At 35.9% G+C, this 22,452-nt stretch overlaps 1 protein-coding gene across 3 annotated transcripts; it reads right to left on the bottom strand.

Annotated features, from left to right (window-relative positions):
* Positions 1–6,796: 6,796 nt before the first annotated feature.
* On the bottom strand, positions 6,797–11,176 carry LOC136245966 (extracellular serine proteinase-like). 3 transcript variants are annotated; one of them, XM_066037419.1, is made up of 6 exons: positions 10,866–11,176; positions 10,575–10,804; positions 10,328–10,453; positions 9,569–9,740; positions 7,807–8,209; positions 6,797–7,349 (listed from the first exon to the last, which is right to left on the bottom strand). In XM_066037419.1, the coding sequence occupies exons 3-6, from the start codon at positions 10,349–10,351 to the stop codon at positions 6,902–6,904; spliced, it is 1,047 nt and encodes a 348-aa protein (XP_065893491.1). In that variant the 5' UTR covers positions 10,352–10,453; positions 10,575–10,804; positions 10,866–11,176; the 3' UTR covers positions 6,797–6,901. The 3 variants fall into 3 exon arrangements, with proteins under 3 accessions (XP_065893491.1, XP_065893503.1, XP_065893498.1); XM_066037431.1 differs by having other exon boundaries at positions 10,575–10,727; XM_066037426.1 differs by having other exon boundaries at positions 10,575–11,176.
* Positions 11,177–22,452: the final 11,276 nt, after the last annotated feature.

Genomic DNA, 22,452 nt, shown 5'->3' with positions numbered 1-22,452 from the left:
GACTTAACAGGATACGTCTCGGCTGTTTACTCGCCTTCAGTTAGTCTGATTGTGTGGGAAAATATTTTATGTAGAATATCAGTGAAAAATACCAAAAGTCTTGCATAATACTGTACTTTTAAATATAACTAGTTGTAAACACAAAATAGAATGAGCATTGAGTGCTTTTATCTGATGCTTAGAAACATTTTCTCTATAAGCTAAACTTGGAAAATGAAGTAGCAATCTGAGTGTTAATAGTAGTAGATAAATGATAAAGAGAAATGATAGTGTAAATTATGTCATAGCCAGTAATGTGGGAAACCCCCTAGTTAGATTGGCACATTATTGCAAATGTATTTACCACTTTTATTACTTGGATGTCTTCTTCATTCTAAAATGTGACTGAAAGTTGGGAAAATCACTCTTATGGGTACATTTAACACCTTAAATATTTAGTTCTGAAGCACAGCATTATAAGTTAAATTCCTACCCAGTTAAGGTAGAATAAACCATAGATACCTGTAACCACAAGAAAAACTTTAGGGAATGTTTGAAAAGTATTCTCTTCTATTACCAGCACCATGCTATTTTCAAAACTTCCAATTGTTTCAGGTGGTGATTTTCCAAAATTTGGTCACAACTTAATATTCTATGCACTAGATTGTTTACTATTTTGCTGTAGCATTGCTGTGATGCATGTGTGACTGTTCTTATCATTCAGTACTGTCGTGTTATGGTAAATAACCACAATGATGAGGATCTCTATTTCACTAAAAATCTAAAGGTGGAGGTCATCCTTTATTATATGTAACATGCAGCTAGAGAATTTAGGAGAGTAATTGCCATCGGTTTTTTTGTAGCAAAGTTGATCACTGTAAATTAGTTATAGGTATTTCTACTTCTTATACTAGCATAAGTGCTTTGCATAACTTTTGTGGTGCAGTCATGAAGAAGACAGTGACAAGAAGGATTGCAGATTAAAAATGAATGCAAGGCACAGAGAGCAGATGAGTGGTGTAACCCCAAAAAGTTCATGCAAGTTTAAAGTATTTTAAAATGAAGTCTGTGCGGTGCAACATTTATCCTCTACCCTTTTGGCTGTGGTGAAGGTGGTAGTCAAGTAGGCAGACCAAAAATTAGGGTTTGGTGAATTTTGGAGCCATTCAATGATTGTGGCTACATAAAAGCTTTATTATTTGTATCCTTTATTGTAATTCCTTATTACTAACTACTGTCAGTATTATGTTGCACGTTAAACAGCACAGCATCAACACTACAGTATTATTTGGCATAGACTAAAATCTGCTTTGTGTTGGTAATTAGGTACAATAGCTTCAATTTATTAAAGTCTGCTACTTATAAATATTTTAATGCATTGAACTTCACACAAGTCTTACTCTCTAGTCAAGGTCAATACTTTCCAGTCTTCATTTGATTGCTCTATATACACTATCTAGAACATTATGTTCTTTACTAAAGTAGATGTGAGTGGTCGTGTATACCTGTGATTACAATGTATGTATATGATATATATGGAATATGCTATCATGATGGCTAAACAGATGCTCACAGTATTGTACATAATATCTGTAACAGTTGTCCCTGCTCCACATTTCATACTGTTCAAAGACCTACGTTCGAAATCACATGGCACATTGCATAAATTTGATGACAATATTGTATGTCCTACTACAAAGATTTGTTTTTACTGACAAGCAGAAATGTACTGATGAAAATAGGCAACACAGGATGTGGTGCAGAGTACACATAGAGTTTACAAGAATTACTTATATGTATTTATCATCCTTGAAAACAACAGAGAGTAGTTTGGAATATGGGAAATATAAACAGAGTAGTACACACAGCATTCAATAGCTGTGCCATATCTCGGGAATGTCTTACTGTACTTTAAGAGATAGTGAATGCTTAGCAATAAGGCTACCTAATAACTATGCATGGATGTACAAGAAAGCATGTGGGATTTTTATAAAAGCTAGCTGCAAACACTGAACTGAGTGAAACTGGCTTGTGTTGCCTTTTTATGCTTAACATTAATTATAGCAATAAACCTGTGAAAACAAGGCACATGGGCACACACTGTCTCACAACGTGTCATAGCTCATTACTTAAATAATGTAAGTTGTAGTATGGTGCATGGGCAGATCAAAGGCTGCCGCCAGTGTTACAAATCAGTTATAAAACGGTTTACAAATAATTGTATCATGGCTAAGTACTTCCTTTTGGCCACACAGTCTGGCCACTAATTAGTTCAAAGACTTCAAATGAACCCATGCAAACACCAGACCAACACAGGAAGTCACAACACAGGAAGTCACAATGCAAGGCTAGCTAATACTATGATGTCAAGGACTAACAAGGCAATACTGCACTTATCTGAATGAATCGGAAACAGTACAACTGCTGGGCTGAGTTGGTATCTATATCACACGGCTATCATTTTGTTCACCTACGTTGACTCCATAAGCACCTATAGGCGCTTTCATAAAAATAGTTACATGCAAATTACTGAGCTCTATAATTAGAATCGATACTTGAGTCATGTCGTGCATGACTGTGAAATCTGATAAGCCAAGTTAGAGGCAACAAAACTGTCAGGATAATTGAGGTATGGGAACTGTGTGCACTTGTCTACTATCAAATGACAAATAGATTGCTGATGTCCTTTTATAATGCACACCTGTGTTGAACCCTATGATGGCTTACAACATTGGTAACCAACATTGGGGCTTGGCAACTGTTGGGGACATCATAACTGTATTGCTATTATAGAAAGTGTGCATTGATTTTGGTATCACATAACTTGATAGCCACATTAACTATCTTTTACTGTACAGCTCTTGATGATAGTTCTGTAGCCTAGTGTATGTAATTATGTGCGACCTTTGTTACCTCGTTGCATCTTGGACAGATTACTAGTGGCAGTGACCGTGTATAGGATGCAGGGGGCCTGCATCCCCCCATTCCATGCAAGTGAATCCATATATAAGCAAATCAGATGGGAATTTTATCTCAGTCTTTACCCTGGCACTAAACCATCCTGATATAAAATAATTGCCCATACTTTACAAATCCATGCATGGACATTAATTAGTACAGTGTTCTGCTTGTGTGGCATTGTATCAGTAGGCTTTTTTGTCTAATGCGGTTATAACATCAGCTCATTCAGCTGACCGCCTTGTTTATAACAAGCCAATCATCATTTCTCATTTCTGGGAATTAGCCAACACTTGTTAACGGCAACATTGATTTGAGGCTATTGTTTTGTTTATTCCATAGGCACTGTAGCAAAATAATTAAGATATTGTGCAAGATTAGTGTTGATACTATAAGCATCACTGAGTCTGTGTGATGAAAAAAGTAAGTGCAGGTAGATGCAGGATAATATTGAGGAATGGGATCAGACCGAGATGAATGTATTTGTACAACACTAGATCAGAGTTTTATTCATTGCCACCATCAACCAATGATATTCTCTTTTTCTCCTACCACTACCTGTGTCACTAACTTATTTGTAATGGAGCTTCGTCCCCAACTGGAATTATTTTGTACTAATATGATTCTGACTTGCCTCTGTGTGTTGCAATGCCACATGGAGGTATAGCAACAAAAAAATTACTTGAGAGGCTAGGAAGGTAGGGTAACTGGTTGATACAATTTGTATCAACCAGTTAGCTACTATACTTGGCTGGGTCGAGGAGTGTATCATGCTTGTGGTCATAACACTAATTTTAACCATCAACTACACACATAATTATGTTCCACACATGTTAATAACAGATTATTATCAGATGAGTGGGACTCCTGTTCAATAATGTAACTCGTTCATCAATGGCTACTTGAAGAGATCCGCTGCTTATTTATTTATTAATTTTATTTGTTTTAATACTTTACAGATCAAATTAACACATGTACAGGACATTGGAGAAATCAAGGGTAAAAAATATTACAAGATCTGAGGGTCAGCTGGCAACTAGTGCCAGCTGCCGTAATAACTTACTAATAGTATACTAACTTACTTACTTACATCTATAATTAAAATTAACTACATTACAAAGCATTAAAGTTACATGAGTGGGGAAGCTTACTACAATTTCTACAAGGACATAATAAATGCAAAGTACAATTATTATTAGTGTCAAAAGTATTTATAAAATGTTTCCATAGAGAATTGATCAACATTTGCTTGATGGTAGGAAGGGAGAGGGATAAGTCAATGATAGGCAGTGCATTCCACAATCTAGGTACGCCGGTATTCTAAAAAAATATAAATTAGCTATAGTAACATTATCAGAATTTCTGTGGCATAACTTGCTGCTGGAAGTTCTGGTACGGCCATTATTAAAACAAACATGGGTAGATATATTGAAACTGCTTGTAGTCCGGCCCAAGGTTGGAATGGATTCAAACTACGTAGTTATTCATGCTTTTTGGCACTAAATAACATCAGAAACTCACTACCTTTCCAATAATACACCATGTGCTCACACTAGTACTAGGGCGCTAGTACTTATAAACAAAAATAATTAGATCACATGACTATCCAATGCAATAGTAAGTTTGCATGCAGCTCTAAAATTACCATGCAGGTGGGTGACAGGAAACATGGAATCTACAATTGGTGGCCTAAACATGCTTCATACAAGAATAGCAACCAATGCTGATGCAGTAGTTTCATATTTTACTGTGGAAACCTCTCACATTGACATAATTTGGTAAGGAGATAACGTACCAAGTATCATGAAAATGACAAGTTTTCTTTGCATATTGTAAAACATAGCAAACATTATAATTTTAAACTTGTCAGATAAACCATTTACAGAATGTGAAGCAGATATATTAGCAAGTTTAATTAGAAGCAGCGAGCACCTACATGATGTCAGGTTAATATTACATAATGTAAGTGTGTGCATTGTATAATATTATTATAATGACAACCAAGGAAAAGCATGTGAGACTGAATATATGTAGAGAGCAAACAATTCAAATACCATAGTCAATTCTTCTTTCGTTTAGTTATGCTTACAATCTTAAAAAATAATTTCGATGTCTGGTTATATATAATTATGAATGATGGATCAAAGTTACTAGCTGCTGCACTAGTTAATTTATGTACACTAGAGAAGCTAAAGTTAATAAGTTGATAATTACAGACAGAAGATGTATGTCAAGCATTACAGAATACTTTGACTTTGAAACGATTAAATATGTCAAATAACCATATTGGTGATGAAGCAGCTGATGTAATCACAGCTGTTATTAGGAATAATCAAGCACTGCAAAATAGTCACTTATGTAAATGGTAATTTATTCTCATTGGGCTCTACAGAAATTATAGCAGATGCACTTACAGGGCTAAAGCATCTTAAAGCATTGTCTCTTGATAATGTGTATTCGTTTAGTTTCTATATTAGTGAATCACTGTACTGCATTAAGCACTCCAGTATACCTTGGTAATGTTATCATTAAAACAGTTATTAATTAATAAACACTTATTACAGTTGTCTCATACTAGCAGTCAGAATATTTCAAATTTAAATTATGTGAAATAATTCCACTTATGAGTATAGCAGACAAAGATGCTCTATTGCATTATTGTATTGTACGTGCAGTACACACACAGGCACTGCTTGAAGGTTCTTAGTTTACTAATTTGTTGAACTGTTGTTTAACTACTGAAAAACTACTAAAATAACAAACAATTAACTGTTCCATATACTGGGGATATACCACTCTAGTAAACTAAGAAACTTCAAGCAGTGAGGTGTTCTAATGCCAGTCTGCACATAGGCTACATAACTACACAATATGCATTGTAATGCATACATATATGTGTGGCTACACATTTTAAGTGTTTTATAGAAGTACGTAATATCTCAGGAGGCTACATAAATGGTGGATAATTTAGAAATGCATAATCTAACTGTTATCCCACTAAAAGGGATGCAGTGATTATGCTGGCATAATTTCGGGTATAATAGATATATGTGTGTGGGAATCATGAATATTTGTGGTAACATTATTAGGTGATTATAAAGCCTAAATAGTAAGAAAATCTGTAGATCGCACATTTCTGTTTAAAAACAAGATATATTCTAATAAAGCAGTCAGAAGTTCTAATAGAACAATCACTACTGCAATGGGACTCACAATAAGTGGCCCTATTAGTGAGGTGGCCTTATTAATGGAAACCTCATTAATTCAGCCATAAACAAATTGGCCTTATTATCAAGGTTTTCAACCTGGCTGTAGTTTGCTGTGTATATGTATACTACAGGCTTCATCATATTGCACAGATAGGAGGATTATTCATTACTTGAAGCATAATGGCTGCTAAAACATGGAGCACATAGCTAAAACCATTGGCATAGCTTTTGGCGAGTACTGAAGAGTAGAAACTTTTGCAGTAATACATTGACTGTCTGTTCAGCTGGTCCCTTTATTGAGAAAATATTATGTTAGTATGTACATAAGCGGCTCCAGGATTTTTCATGACTGGGTTTTGATCATGAGCATAGCTGGCTAGACTTTTGGTGAAGAGCAAAAAGAAAGTAACTACCTGCTGAGAATAACTGCCCTATGCTTTAACATGTACATGAAAATCCTTAATTATAGCTACATAGCTTGCTACACTGCTCTGTGACTACTTTATAGTGCTATGTTAGAAGTGTAAGGTGACTAAATGTCAGGCTGGTACCATACTCACAAGTCAAGTTATGGATTACCAAGTACATGCAATTGGAAAGGCTATAAGACTCCTTTTCGCAGATCTGGTTACAAATAAGCTTGAAAAATTATGTGAAATAATTTATGTAAAACTTCACTTCTGAATAAAAGTGTAATATAAAATTCAATGCTGTTAAAGATTTATAGTATTGGTGGAATTAAGTTCAGTAATTTGCTATAAGAAAAAGTGATTTAAAACAGAATTCTTAACAAAATTCTTTAGTCTTCGCAGTGGAAATCTCTGTTGAGGATATATGTAAAGAAGGCAGTTTGGTGACTGCCCTTGAAAGCTTGGTGGAACTACTGCATCAATGTTCAGCCTGTCACGGGTACAATTAGAAATTATGGCATCTTTTACTTCTAATGGTGTAGCCGTCTTGTTTATACTCCAATAAATGGCCGCAGCTCCACTCACAAGAGGGGCAGCCTGTGAGGTACCACTAAATGTAGCCACAGCATCTCTGCTTGATAGCCCAGCACTTATTATATCCTGCCCTGGGGCAAATATGTCAACACATTTTCCATAGTTTGTACCACTCATTGAAAAACGACGAAGGTATAGATCATCATTCCGTTGTGTCCCTCCAACTGTGAGAACATCTGGTGATGCTCCAGGTGAGAACCTACATAATTTTAGTAGTGATAATAAACAATAAATTGATCAATATTAGAGTTTAATGCTTATATGTGACCGGGTTTGCAAAAAGGGGTCTTCAACACACATCCAATTTACCAACTTTGACAATCTATAACTTCACATTGAACAAAGCTAATGACTTGCAATTTGGTCAGTGCTGAGTAACAACATAGCTTAATGAATGGAGAAATTTTCAGATTAATATCTTACTTAAACACTAAGTTATGGTCTTCGTCTTGGGTATGGTCTCAAATCTGGTCACATAAAGTACAGTATGTATTGTAGATGTCAGCTAGTGTTATGAAGATACATTCATGCGTGTGTGCATAATATTGCACATTGGTTATAAAATTGTTATACAGATGGTTGATAACAAAGTATTATAAGTTGCTTTGTCCTTTTTTCTTCTATGTAATTGTGATGAGCAGCATTTGAGACTTTACCTGCATGCATCAGTGAAATCATTCCCAGCAGAAGTCACTACTAGTATTCCCTCCTCAGTAGCTTGCCTAACAAGACCATGTAATGATGGACTTCTTGGACCACTTAGTGATGTGTTGATGATGATCCTCCTGTCCTTTCTGGCTATCTGTTGTTCAATGACATGATTTATTCCAAGTAGTACAGTACTGCGACTTCCTCTTCCATCACAACCAAGTACTCTAGTGCTATACAGTGTGGCTCCTTTAGCAGATCCAAATGTCTTTCCAGCAGCTAGAGCAGCAACGTGAGTTCCATGTCCTCGACAGTCTCTTCCTTGTTGGTTACTACCAGTTGAAAGATCTATTGGGTCGTAAAAGTCATATTTAGCTCTTCCCTCAAATTCTTCATGGTCAAATCTGATGCCTGTAATGAACAAAAATGCACACTTATTTACTGGGTACAATATTTCATAGCGTTAGTGTGTTACCGTGACAAATTATTATATTATATAGAAAGCATAATATGTTACTGAATTTCAGAAAATCACCCATATTGTCATGCATGAAATAATTAGACTTTATATCTTCAGAGAGTTGAAATTAATAGCAAGGAGCAGCACTTTAATAAGGATATTTGACTGGATTTGCAACAAGGTACTTTCCACACATTTTACATACCAGGAAACAAAATAATGTAACAGTTGAGTTCTTATATTGGTTAACTAGTTCTTAGTATCAAAATACAGCCAGATACTGTAGCTACACTTATGGGAAAATTTTAGACATAACAAAAATGTTTTGAAGCTTCAAATTTCAAAAAATAGGTCAAATTGTTTGTGTAAAAAAGGTACCTTTTCACAAATCCAGTCACATATTTCAAACTTTTCTTGTAATTTAAGGTATTGAGGATCATTAACAAGTAGATTTGCAGTATTTTTAATGTTTTGTTTGATCATTAAAATGTGCTCATATGTTTGATTTTCCATAATTCCGTCACATACTGTATTTGATTGGATAATTATAATGAAAAAAGGTCTTCCACACACACACCCATCCACACAGGTGATCCACATTAACAATGGCCAAAAAATTCAATGGTTGTGATAGTGTTTTGGGACTTCCATCATGCAGTAACAAAGATTACCTTATTTATGGCTTTCACAAGCTGAAATCACTGGATAAGAGACTAGTAAGCATGTTGGACAATATGCAAAATAAACATACCTGGTGAAAACATACTAACTTTGACAATGCTATTCACCTTATCTGCATTAATTTTTGTGTTACAATAGTATCAGGAGAGATGGGATTTCGCTATGATAACATTTATGTATTCCAGCACAGAGGCAAAGCTGAAGACTCAAAATAAAATGAGTGCAATTTTATTATAGCAATGTCAGAGTTTAAGTCTGTTTTATATGTGTGGAAGAACCTTTTTTGCAACAAATGTAACATTTTCGTAGTATGTAACTATTGTCTGGGACAATTGTGATTTTAAAAATTAAGAAAAAATTCGGAACAAATGCAATATAGCTAGAACAGGGGCATACTCAGACTTTTGGAAAGGGGGAGGGGTCAAAATGAAATTGTACTATATACATTGTATAAGATGAGTGGTATACTAAAAAATAATTGGAGAGGGATCAAGAGCCCCCTTGACCCCCTGTATCTGCCACTGACCTAGAACTAGGGGTTACAGCAAAATAAGTTTATTACAGGGAGTATAGTATAATTATTTTGTAACTATACAGCTAACAATAATAATGCCATAAGCTAGTGTAACCTGTGTCCAGGATGTAGATGTCGATTCCTGATCCATCATTGATAGTAGAGAATTGTCCATCAAGTGGGAGATCACTTTGATCAATCCTATCCAAATGCCATTGTGTTGTTGATGATGTCATCTCCACTACCTGGTCCTCTTCTATGTAATCTACCATTGACTGCTGACATATCTATAATTGTAACAATAACATGTTTATATACTTCATGTGAATTAAATTGTCATACATTTTGCTAGTTTTATCACATTGACTCTCCAAATTTTCACTTAATTAGTTGATCAGTTAATTGGTAAGTTAGCTACTGTAGTTGGTAAGTAATTAGTTGGTTGAGTAAATAGTTGGCTAACAGGGTTAGTTAGTTAGTAATTTAGTTAGTTTATTGATACTTTTGTGGTACAAATAGGTGTAGAAAAGAAATAAGTCAGTTGTGTCCCTATATGTATTCCTGAAAAAAACAACAAAGAGTAGGGTTAATTTAATGGTTTGTATTACTAAGTTACAGAATTTTAAAAGTTTGACTTGATTTTGGAAGTTCATGTCTTGGTGCTGGCACTAAGCAGCATGTTGGAAGCTGTTTGGGTTCCTTTGAAGGAACTTATATGTTTGGGCTTACTTATTTCCAACCAATCCAGCCAAGGCTCTAATGATTTCTTATAGATTTTTCATGGGAAAGCACAAACCTTTGTGATCTCCGGTCCATGACTTAAAACTATATAGCTACAACTGCATGATACTTTGTCTGTCTTTCAAGAACTTACTAAGTTTACTCCGTCACTGTTCATTCACATAATAGCTCCACTATGGTGACGATTTTGAAATTCAATTATTCTGGAGGTCATCACTGAATTGTTGACATCATTGTTTGCAGAGACAATGGTTGGCATCTAAGAAAAAAAGAGCAAAATGCTATTATAGCACCCTGTATCATTAATATTATGTAAATATCTTAATTCATACATGTAACCATTGATAAAGTGCTGCATGATATAGAATATATTCACTCACTATTTCAGACATGTTAGAGAATTTCTTCATCATCACAATATAACTTGTAGGTACAACAAATCCTGGTTCACCACTCAACAACTTCTCACACTTGTGAGTATTGTTCATCTGTTCAACTAGCTCAATAGATTTTACCAATTCGCTTCTACATAACTACACGGTGAAGACATGTTTACAATACATAGTTAAATAGATATCATTCTTTATCATCATAACCTCAGTAACTTGACCTAAGTATATACATAGCATAGTACACAGTTAGACTACATAATCATTTGAGATAGTATGTACCTTTTTAAGGTCTTTAGGTTCCAATATTGCAGTGAACAATTCTTCCATATATTCAATATCTCTTGCTCCATCTAGTATCTCTATAAGATACTGAACTTGTTGTGACTTGGTATTATGAGTAGTGTTAACCATGTATATACCGGTATCCATTATCTTAACTCCAGTGTTCCCCACTGAATTACTGTCATCTATCAACTTGTCACAAGTCATCACTGAAGTGACCATTGCTGCAGTCACTGCTACAAGTAAGATCTTCTGTAGGTGATTTCTGATATTCATCTTGTTAACATCAATATTCAATTTATGTACTGTCTCAGTTATTGCTGCTCTTTATACTAATAAAAACCATTGATAGTATAATTGGTGATTTAATAGGATACGTCTGCTGTTTACCTTAACAGGATACGTCTCTGCTGTTTACCTGGCTTCAGGTAGTGTGACTGTGTGGGCAAATATGATATCAGTACAAAATACCAAAAGTCTTGTGTAATACTGTACTTTTTAACATAATTATGTACAATAGTTGTACAAATATTAAGTTGCATGTAAACACAAAGTGCATATAGAATGAGTATTGGGAGCTTTTACCTGATGCTTAGAAAGATTTCCTCTTAAACTGTTTGAGTTTGTTGGATCCTTAAAAACAGTATAATATTAATTGGAAAATGAAGTAGGAATCCGAGTGATAGAACAAGAGAAATGATACCTGTAAATTATGTCATAGCCAGTAATATGGGAAACCCCCTAATTAGAGTGGCACATTATTACAAATTTTATTTTCCACATTTTACTTGGATGTCTTCTTCAATGACTTCATTCTAAATTGTGACTGAAATTTGGGAATATTACCCTTATGGCTGCATTCGACACATTAAATATTTAGTTCTTAAGCACAGCATTATAAGTTAAATTCCTACCCATTTAGGGTAGAATAAACCATAGATACCTGTAACCACAAGAAAAACTTTAGGGAATGTTTGAAAAGTATTCTCTTCTATTACCAGCACCATGCTATTTTAAACTTCTAATTGTTTCAGGTGGTGATTTTCCAATATTTGGTCATAAATTAATATTATTCTATACACTAATTTGTTTACTGTTTTGCTGTAGCATTGCTGTGATGCATGTGTGACTGTTCTTATCATTCATTACTGTCGTGTTATGGTAAATAACCACAATGATGAGGATCTCTATTTCACTAAAAATCTAAAAGTGGAGGTCACCCTTTATTATATGTAACATGCAGCTAGAGAATTTAGGGGAGTAATCGCCATCCATTTTTTTTGTAGCAAAGTTGATCATTACTGTAAATTAGTTATAGGTATATCTACTTCTTATACTAGTGTAAGTGCTTGAAATAACTTTTATGGTGCAATCATGAAGAAGACAGTGACAAGAAGGATTGCAGATTTAAAATGAATGCAAGGCACAGAGAGCAGATGAGTGGTTAACCCCAAAAAGCTAATCAAAGTCAATACTGTCCAGCCTCCATTTGATTGCTCTATGAACACTATCTAGAGCGTTATGTTTTTTACTACAGATGGTTGTTTATACCTGTGATTACAGTGTATGTATATGATTTATATGGCATATGCTATCATGATGGCTAAAACACACTATTGTGCATGATATCTATAACAATTGTCCTTGCTCCACATTTCATACCGTTCAAAGACCAACATTCTAAATCACATGTCACATTGCACAAACTTGATGACAATATTGTATGTCCTACTACAGTGATTTGTTTTTACTGACAAGCAGAAATGTACTAATGAAAATAGGCAACACAGAATGTGGTGCAGAATATACATATATAGTTGATAAGAATTAATTTTATGTGTTCATCATCCTTGAAAACAACAGAGAGTACCATATAGCCTAAATATTTTGAGGGGCAAATATTTTGAGGTTGAGCAATGTTGCTAAAAATAAAATTTTCGTGGATTTGCAAATACTCCTAAAATGTATTAGACTATATGGAGGTCTAAATATTTCAAGGCTAAAATTTTCCCTGATTACTCCCAAAATCATGAAATCAGCAAAAAATTTTACCCCTTAAAATATTTAGGCTATACGGTAGTTTGGATTATGGGAAATATAAACAAAGTAATACACTCAGCATTCACCTCTGTGTCATATCTCTGGCACTAATTGGAACGTAAGAGATAGTGAATACTTAGCAGTAAGGCTACCTAATAACTATGCATGGAAGTACAAGAAACCATGATTGTGCGGGGATTATTATATATAAATATTTAAAAGCTAGCTGCAAACACTGAACTGAGTGAAACTGTCTTGTGTTGCCTTTTTATGCTTAGCATTATAGCAATAAACCTGTGAAAACAGGGCACATGGGCACACCCTGTCTCACAACATGTCATAGCTCATTACTTAAATAATGTAAGTTGTAGTATGGTGCGTGGGCAGATCAAAGGCTGCCACCAGTGTTACAAATCAGTTGTAAACAGGTTTACAAATAATTGTACATGTATCATGGCTAAGTACGTCCTCTTGGCCACACACTTTGGCCGCTAATTATATAATTAGTTCAAAGACTTCAAATGAAACCAAACACCAGAACAACACAGGAAGTCACAATGCAAGGCTAATACTGAATATCAAGGACTAACAAGGAGGTAAATCGCTCTGGAATGAATGAACACACAACACTGCACTCATCTGAATGAATGGGAAACAGTGAAACCACTGGGCTGAGTCAGTATCTCAACAGGGGTGAACAAAACGATAACCAATATTAGCCCTGTGTTCTTGTTTATTCTTGATCTATGCACGTCCCATACCACAAATCAGTTAGAACACACCCATTCGGTTTGTATCTGGTTTTCAAACAACTCCACCTAGGTCCACAGACCCGAGGGTGTTGTGTTTACAAATCAGTTACAAACCTAATGGGTGTATTACAACCATTACTTGTAATTTGTATAACAAAGCCAATAAACTGTTTACGGTATAGGCTGAAAATATGGTCAATTTTATAATGTTATTAGCATAAAAAGTTACCAGTCACTAAAATTCATAATAGTAGGCAAATTTTATGTACCCACTTCACCTGTATTTGCAGGCCTAACCAATTACAATAATGCAATGTATATGTAAACATGTATACATGCTACAACATACAAAGTCTTCGTAATTGCATAATAGTGAGACATTTAGCAACAATCAAAGCATATAATTATTGTATAATCGTTACTAAGTTTTATAAATATTACTAAGTTTAAGAGACCACAATGACTATGCTCTTTATAATTGCACCACTGAAATCAAGATGCTTCACTAAACATGATACGTATGATATACCTTCCAAAATTCCTCAAAGACAAGCCTGTCATTATTGCACCTTCTTTTTTGTATGTGATTTAAATCTTGGTGGGTTTCTGAACACAGGATGCTTTAATTAGTGGTATTACCAAATTTCCTGTGTGAGGATGAACTCATATGTTATCTGTGAAAAGGGGTATTATAATCTTTCCAATTGCATGTACTTGGCAACTCATAATGTGAATGAGGTACCAAATTAAAATTTGGTAACATCAGTGTATTCCTAACATGTTGCTGTAATGTGGTGTAATTAATTATTATGGTGATAGGTTAAGAGCACAAGAAGATAATATGATTAATGAAACTTATATACTTGGAAAGCCTTAACGTTCCCTGGTCATATCTGTTTCATGTTACCTATTGTTTCATAAAAAGATTAGAGATGATGTGATGAACACTTATATAGCAATCTTCCCTAATGTTACAATGATCATAGCTTGTGCATTACATGGAACCTCTCTTCTAAGACGGACACCTTTGGGGAATTTATTTTTGTTCTTTATTAACTACCAATACTGTTAATTTTAGACCTGGACAAAACTCCTTTATAAAGAGGTTGTCTACAATACAGGGGTGTCCTTTAAGAGGGGTTCCACATTATAAGAAATGAAATGTTGAAGAGTCAATCTTGTGCTATCACACAGTGTTTAAGATAGCTTCAACAAATAAATTATTGTTAATTAAAATGTTCAATTTGTAAATATGCAACAAATGAATACAAGTACACCATTTTAAAAAGAATACATATACAATATTGTAAATGTTAGTTAGCTTTAGCTACATATTGTGGGAAAGGTTCACCTGTGAATACTACTATATAATCAGGAGTTTTGACTAACAAATACTACAGAAAATATAGAAGCCAGTGTTTTATAATAGTGACTTATATCATTGTTTATATCAATAATATTTTTCATCAGTCCTTTCAGTTCTACCAAATACAGATGTTGATTCTTGAGTGGTGAATTTTATTGTTTCTATAGTAGTGAATCACAAGAATCATTCACACTTTCCACAGTGAATAGATATATTGCTGTGTCCTATTTTACAGTAGTTCTGTTATTCTAGACCATTTGTACTTGATCTCTTTTTTGATTTGGTCATTGATGTGGGATGATCATATAGGCACTATATGAATATACGGTACATACTAATAACAATTTCAATAAATTGTGTGCTATATAAGTATTAGGAGCACAAGGGCAACTCTTTAACCTCTTAGGAATTGCAGAACATGATGATGATGTCTATCAGGATCTGTTTATGTATCACCCCCCTAAGGCCACGTAAACTTAATTGTTAGTTTCTCATCCCCACCTGCACCACCATTTCCTTGCCACATCAAGGACTTTTTTTACACCACTGGTGGCCTAGCACAGCATCCCAGCAGCTTTTAAAAGTTGATAGAGCAATCTTAGAAATTTGCATTCTGAATTATTAGCTAGCTATTTCAACTATCTAGCTATAGTTATATAAAAATGAAAATCCTCCCTCCTGCACTGTAATTAATAATTAAGTAATAACTAATAAATAACTAAGTAATAGATGGAGCAGATGGATAAGCATTATACTGTTAGGCCACCTAAACGTAATTAATAGTTTCTCATCCCCCAATACTCAAAATAGGAGCTAAATATGAAGGACCCTTACCAGACAAAAGTAAGCATGTGAGAGTTATGTAAACACTCACCAACAGCTGGGGTAGTGTTACTTGAAACTGCATCAAGTGAATGTTTAGCAAAAAGTTTGGATACCCCGGGATAAAGCCATTTGGGAATCTTCACTAACATAGAATCATCTAGGGGCATAAAATTTTCTAATGCCCGTAATAATTATGGCCAGAGGTGATAGTAATAGGCGTTGAAAGGTGATGGGCTATTTTAGGAGCATAAAATAAAGAACATGAGAGGATAAGTGAAAGACTTCACCATTTTAGGTTATCCATGGACTCTCCTTGCACTCAAATCACTCACAACTGAAGGCTATCTACCTCCACAGCTTCTCTACCCTCCACAGCTTCTCCGGCTTACTAAATGTAAATAGTTCCAAGCCTCCACCTGTCGCTACAGCTGTAGGGTCTGAGAAAAGCTATTAGTAACCAAATCCACTATGTCTGAAGGAAACAAAAAACACTTTATGTAGAATATACTATTAAGTTAGCAATTCGTGGAGGTTGGGTTGAGTAACAAATATTTATGTAATAATACAACCAATAGCTGTATTGCTGATATTATTGGCACAATAAAATTATTTTGGCATTCTCTTACCAATGTGATCAGCTGTGAAAGTTTATGAGTAATGAACATTGTGGTTTGGCAATTTGAGGTAGTTTATATTTAATTTGCTAACTACATTCAAATACTACATGAAGCTACATAATAATATAGCTGTTTTGCAGCCAAAAATGTGTACTGTTGTCAAGGTTTCGATTGATTATTCGGTGAAATAGCCTTTTTCTACTACTCTATTGCTAATGCCGTGGGCGTGACTTGATTGCTGACACCCGGGCCTGGGCCTGGGCCCGGGTAGGCCCGGGTTTAGTTACGCCACTGGTGTAGAGTACAATACAGTAGTTCAAAGAGGGCAAATGCTCACCGCAATCACATGAGATGGCTGCTAGTTTCTGCACAAGATAATGTACTCTTCCAGGAATGTACTACCAAATATTCATTACACCTCACCCATTCATATAATATTAGTTCCACTTTCATGCTTGTTACATAACTATAGCTATCGATTGTTAGCTACATGTACTTTACTTGAAGCTCAAAATTGTATCTGAAAGTTCACCAGCTGGAGGAAAATGCTGGTAAGCAAAATTCTGGCAACTTCCATACTGAGCATCTATTATTTGTACCCTGAAGTGACTGCACAAAGTATGTCTATGAACTATAATTATGTGTATAAAGTCATACTAACGTATAATTATGTGTTGGTATTAGGTATACAGGTAACAAAGGTTCAAGGAGCTTGTAAAGCCTGATTATGCTAACAAATTCATTTGCAATTGCAAGATAAAACCTAGTGGCTACACCTGATTTCAGTTACACAATGAAGAATCAACTAATGATTGTTCAAGCAGGTATATAGACCATTAATTTCCTATTGAGTAGCTAATTAATTTTAAATAGTTTAAGGAGGGTGTGCTAACTACATGATGAAATGGGTTACTCCAGTCATTGGCAGTTCTTACAGTACAAAAAAGTGATGAACAGAAGATCTCAATCTTGCTGATGATATCACTCTTGTTGGTAAAACTACAGTGCGCCACCTGCCACCATCTCTAATACTTCATTGACCTTCTTCATGCAATACCAGATATTGATTCTTGACATGTTGATCCTCCCTTGCTGTCAATTAAATCTTTGTCATTTCATTGAAACTATATAGTAACATCAACAATCAAACAATATTTCCAAGATAATTGTAAAAAAAATTTTTGCTAGCCTAGTGAGTTATAGCTACAGTAGCATAAAGTTAGCTAAATAAACTACATGTAATCATAGAGTAAGAATTCAGTATATAGATAAACCCATCTATTATCTATCCTGCATGGTCATCCAAATATATAACCGTTGGTCTAGTTATAGCTAGTAGCCTGGCTAAAATTTATTTGCAGGTACAGTGAGTAGCCACAAGGGCAGCAAATGACTTCCATCAGTAATTTTTTTGGAAGAAGGCTTTAGCTTGGCTCCGATACAAGTTTGGGAAATGGTTGTAATGGGTGCTGTACTTTTATGGCTTACCTATAGAAAATTTATGATTATGATTACGATTAAGGTACAGGGTAGAGACTCAGCCTGTATACCCGATCAATTACATAATTACAACAATAACAATATCTATACAAATATAGAATCAATAAGAAAATTGTTCAACAAAGATTTAAAACTATGTATAGATCTAGCATTTACAGCATTGGAGGGTAAATTGTTCCAATCATTAATAATTCTGTTAAAATAAAAATTTGAACAAATCTGTAATCTTGTGTGATGTTTGAAAAGTTTGACCCTAGTTGTAGATGTAGAAAATGTGATTGCATTAGAAAAATCTGAATTGAAGTAATTTTTAACAATTTTATACATTAAAATCAAATCTCCTCTGTTCTGTCTATAATTTCCAAATGGTTCAGATCATGTAGTGATTGCATGCTATTTGGGATTATACGAAGAAGGTGAAGTCGAGCATATCAATGGTGTTAGGCCTGGTTTCCTAGAATTACAGCTAGTTAGTTGTTAAAATATTAGGATATGAAGCATGTGCGCTGCTGCGCATGCACGAGGCATCCATATAAAAACTGCCATGTTCTCACACCATTGGCCATTTGATAGCAAGCCAAGTGCAACCTAAAAATAGTTGACTGTTTCCCTTTCTGAAAGGTGCTGTTGCCTGTTTGTAACGATACAGTGTCTCCACTGGGCAGAGCTGTTTATTGTCAGGAAAACTGGCAAAATAATAGTCAGTTAAGGGTTTACCCTGTCGTGAATGCTTGGCCAAAGTGGAAGGTAGAAATACCACCCCCTCAGGCTTGAACTGACAATTGTCCAGTCAAAGAGCTGCCAAATCAGCGGAGCGGGATGGTCTAGCCAATGACATCAGCATAACCAGCTTGAGAGTTAATAACTTAAGTGATAGCGAAGCAGTGTCACCCCATAGTAGAATATGATCAAGAACCACCTGCATGCACATTCCAGGTACCTGTATATTTAGGCAGTGGTGGCTTTGCATGGAAGGCCCCTTCGAGACGTCTGGCCACTAGGGGGTGCTTTCCCACGTCAACATCATCCACTTTGTCATGAACACTGGAAATTGCTGATCTTTTTTTTTTTTTTTTTTTTTTTTTTTTTTTTTTCAATTTATTTAAACAGGGAAGGTAGCATCAGCAAAGCTGTTTTTCAGCTACGCATTGTAATCTGTATGCATTAAGAGAATTGGTCTGGTATCCCTGCGAGTGTAGCTCTGCCAAAAAATTAGCTACATCAGGAGCGGGTCCTGAAATGGGATCACAACCCCGTTCAGTACACCAGCCCAACCATTTCTTGAAGTGGGAATCATAGGATCGCGATGTTTTACTCCTCCAGGATGCAAGGAGGAGCTCCTTAGCTTTGTTAGAAAGGTTTGCACCTCCAAACTTCTGCCGGAGATAGGCCACACGGCTAGCTGTGGCAGGAACTCCATCTGGGCACTGCTTGGGGCACTGTGAGGTAGTATCTGGCAGTGGCGATTCTAGACCTGACCTACAGGGGGGGCCAAGTAGGGAACAGCATAACTATTGCTGTTTGGCTATAGTATAAAGTAGAATTTCAGGGGGGTCTGGGGGTGCAACCCCCAGAAGCTGCAGGATTTTTGCAATTTAAAGGCTTGAAAACAGCCTAAAATTTATTCTAAAAACATGAAAAATGCTAAAAATAACAATGCCAATCTATACTGCAACTTCCCCCCAAGATATTTTAAGTTATTTTTTAGGAGGGGGGGCCATGGCCCCCCCTGGCCCCCCCTTAGAATCGCCTATGATCTGAAACGTGTCCCGATTGCGTGGAAGTTGTCTCGGGTAGTCGAACAGCATTCCCAGTAGGACTGGATACCACGATTGCCCCTTCCACACTGAACCACCAGAATTATTTGAGCTTGCTGGCTCCTCACCTGTGAAAGAACTCTGCCCACTAGGCACCATGGAGGATTCGCATATCCCTTCAGTGACCCCACTGTTGGCTGAAAGCGTCTATGGCTTCCGCTAACGGGTCCGGTCTCCAACTGAAGAATCGTGGTAGCTGATCGGACAGACGGGATGGAAATAGGTCCACCTCCAATGGACCTCACCGAAAATTGATCTTCCTGAATAACTCGGGGAAACTGTCCCTCCCCAAGTTGTTGATGCATACTACAGCTGTCTGGTTGTCGAGCTGTAGCAGTACTGACACTGCTGTGTGATCTATTTATTTATTTATTTGTACTGAGCAGTCAGCCCTGCTGGTATGCTCAGGAAAAAAAAACAAAAAAAAAAACAGTTCTAACTTAACATACAGTAAACCAATTGTTCAACTAATTACAAGCTAGTACTAGTGTGGTAATATGATTGTAAAAGTGATGTGAACGAATCTGGATCAGAAGTTTCAATGATGTTAACAGGCAAGGTGTTCCATTCTTTAACAGTTCTTGAGAAGTAGCTGCTCTGATATGATCTGGTGGATGATGATGGAATTATGAGATGCAATGGATGGTATGATCTAGTTTCTCTCGTTGATGGTAAGTAATATGATGGTATGCAGATGGCAAGCTGGTGATGGAGTGCCTTGTGCAGGACTTGTAATCTAGATATCTTGCGACGAGTCTCAAGAGATGGCAGGGATAATTCGTTTAACATTGCTGAAACTGAGCTAAATCTACTATAGTCATTATAAATCCATCTGGCTGCACGACGTTGTACCTTCTCTAATTGCTGAATTTGTGAATTGTAATATGGATCCCACACAGCTGATGCATATTCCATTTGTGGCCTCACCATTGTGATCCTTCAAGAAGGACTGCACTGCCAAGGTTGCTGCCAACAGCTCCAAGCAGTTTATATGCATTTCCTGCTCTACCTGGCTCCAGGGTCTCCCGGTCCTGCTGCCATTGCACACTGCTCCCCATCCCTGCAGTGATCAGTGGTGTAGCCAAGGGTGGGCATGGGCGGGCATTTGCCCAACCATCACAGTTTCTTCAGTGCCCAACCATCACAAACTTTTGCCCAACCATCACAAGTAGCTTAAGATTCACGCGAGGATTCACAGCAGCACACAAAACCACCCTACTTTGATACTGTAAGGCGTAAACATGTACCTCATTTGTTGAACCATGACTTCAGAAGAGATCGAGATAGATAGTATATCACGTGATCCATTACGCGGAAAATCCCTTGGGAAGTCCCTATAAAGCACGCACGTGCCACGCTCCTTGGCGCGGTTTAAATTCGAAATTTAAACTGGAGTCAAAGCGTGGTACACTATTTTATTTTTTATTTTAACTGCTTTTCAATGCAGGCAAGGCCTGCATTAATGGTCTGTGGGCAACTGGTGCCCACAGCCAGAAAAAGTATACGTACAACTTACATTTACAATTGAATGTATAAAATTACAATGAAATTAAGTTAGCTGGCTAATTTAAGGTTATTACATACATTTACATTTGGTATATAGTTGAACTATCCTATAATTTTAAAACTTACATGTGTATTTAATAATAAACTTACTTATATAGCTAAGTACTTATTTTAAGAGAGATCGAGAAGAAAAAAAAATTAATTACTGCTGAAGTTTGGTGGGCGAGGAGACTTGGAGCAGGTACTACAAGGGCAAACAAAGTGCATACTGTGAGGATTGTCAGAGTTAAAATTGTTTGTAAAATGCTGCCAAAAGATCTTGAGTAACTGTGATTTAATGGTGGAAAAAGGTTGATTTAAGTCAAGTACTGGTAGACTGTTGTAGGTTCTTGGTAATCTGTTAAAGTAGAAGTTACTTTGTTTGTTGGATGATGTAAAATTGTGTTGAAGCTTGTTACTGGTGGAGGATCTGGTAGGATTGCGGCAAAAGTTGACATAGTTACTGATATTGATATGATTAGATGGATGCTGGATTGATTTTACGAAGAAAAGTATGTCATAAAGATCATAGGTGTACATCAGTGGTAGTATGTTAAGTTTGATAAGACGTGTTTTGTAATCGGTTACATAGTCATTTAGAATAAATTTGGTTGCCCGGCGTTGGATTCTTTCTAAAGCAGAGATGTCGCAAATAAGGTAGGGGTGCCATAAAGGAGAACAGTAAAGTAATTGTGATCGAACTAATGCTAAATACAGAGTTTTCTTGGTTGGAATGTCAACTGAGTGGCTGAAGGTACGTCTCAGTAGTCCAAGGGTTCTATAGGCTTTAGCTGATATATGGTTATAATGATTTTTCCAAGATAAATCAGTTGATAAAATGACACCGAGGTCACGGTGAGTACTACTAGTTTTGATTATAGTGTTGTCTATGAAGTAGGATGTGGGGAATTTTGTATTAAATGATAGATGTATAAACTTGCTGGTATTAAAAAATTGGTTCCAATCTCTAGACCAGTTTGCCATTGAATCAAGGTCTTGTTGAAGTTGTATGGAATCTAGATGTTCAAGAATTTGTTTATATCATTTTGTGTCATCTGCAAAGGAGAGAGCATTAGAGGAACGGACAGATAAAAATAAGTCATTGATGTAGATAAGAAATAA

This window comes from Dysidea avara, chromosome 2 (genome assembly GCF_963678975.1).
Source record: "Dysidea avara chromosome 2, odDysAvar1.4, whole genome shotgun sequence".
Classification (NCBI taxonomy): Eukaryota; Metazoa; Porifera; class Demospongiae; order Dictyoceratida; family Dysideidae; genus Dysidea; species Dysidea avara.
Note: the sequence above shows the minus strand (reverse complement) of the source record. Positions and strands in the feature narration are given on the sequence as shown.

Bases quoted from the DNA above. Each gene is read 5' to 3' on its own strand.
- LOC136245966 (XM_066037426.1), bottom strand. From the start codon at position 10,351: ATGAACAGTGACGGAGTAAACTTA. The intron at 9,741-10,327 runs GTAAGTTCTTGA...TTACAATTATAG, and splicing joins ACAGTGACGGAGTAAACTTA to ATATGTCAGCAGTCAATGGT. The intron at 7,350-7,806 runs GTAAAGTCTCAA...AAAATTATGTAG, and splicing joins GATTTCACTGATGCATGCAG to GTTCTCACCTGGAGCATCAC.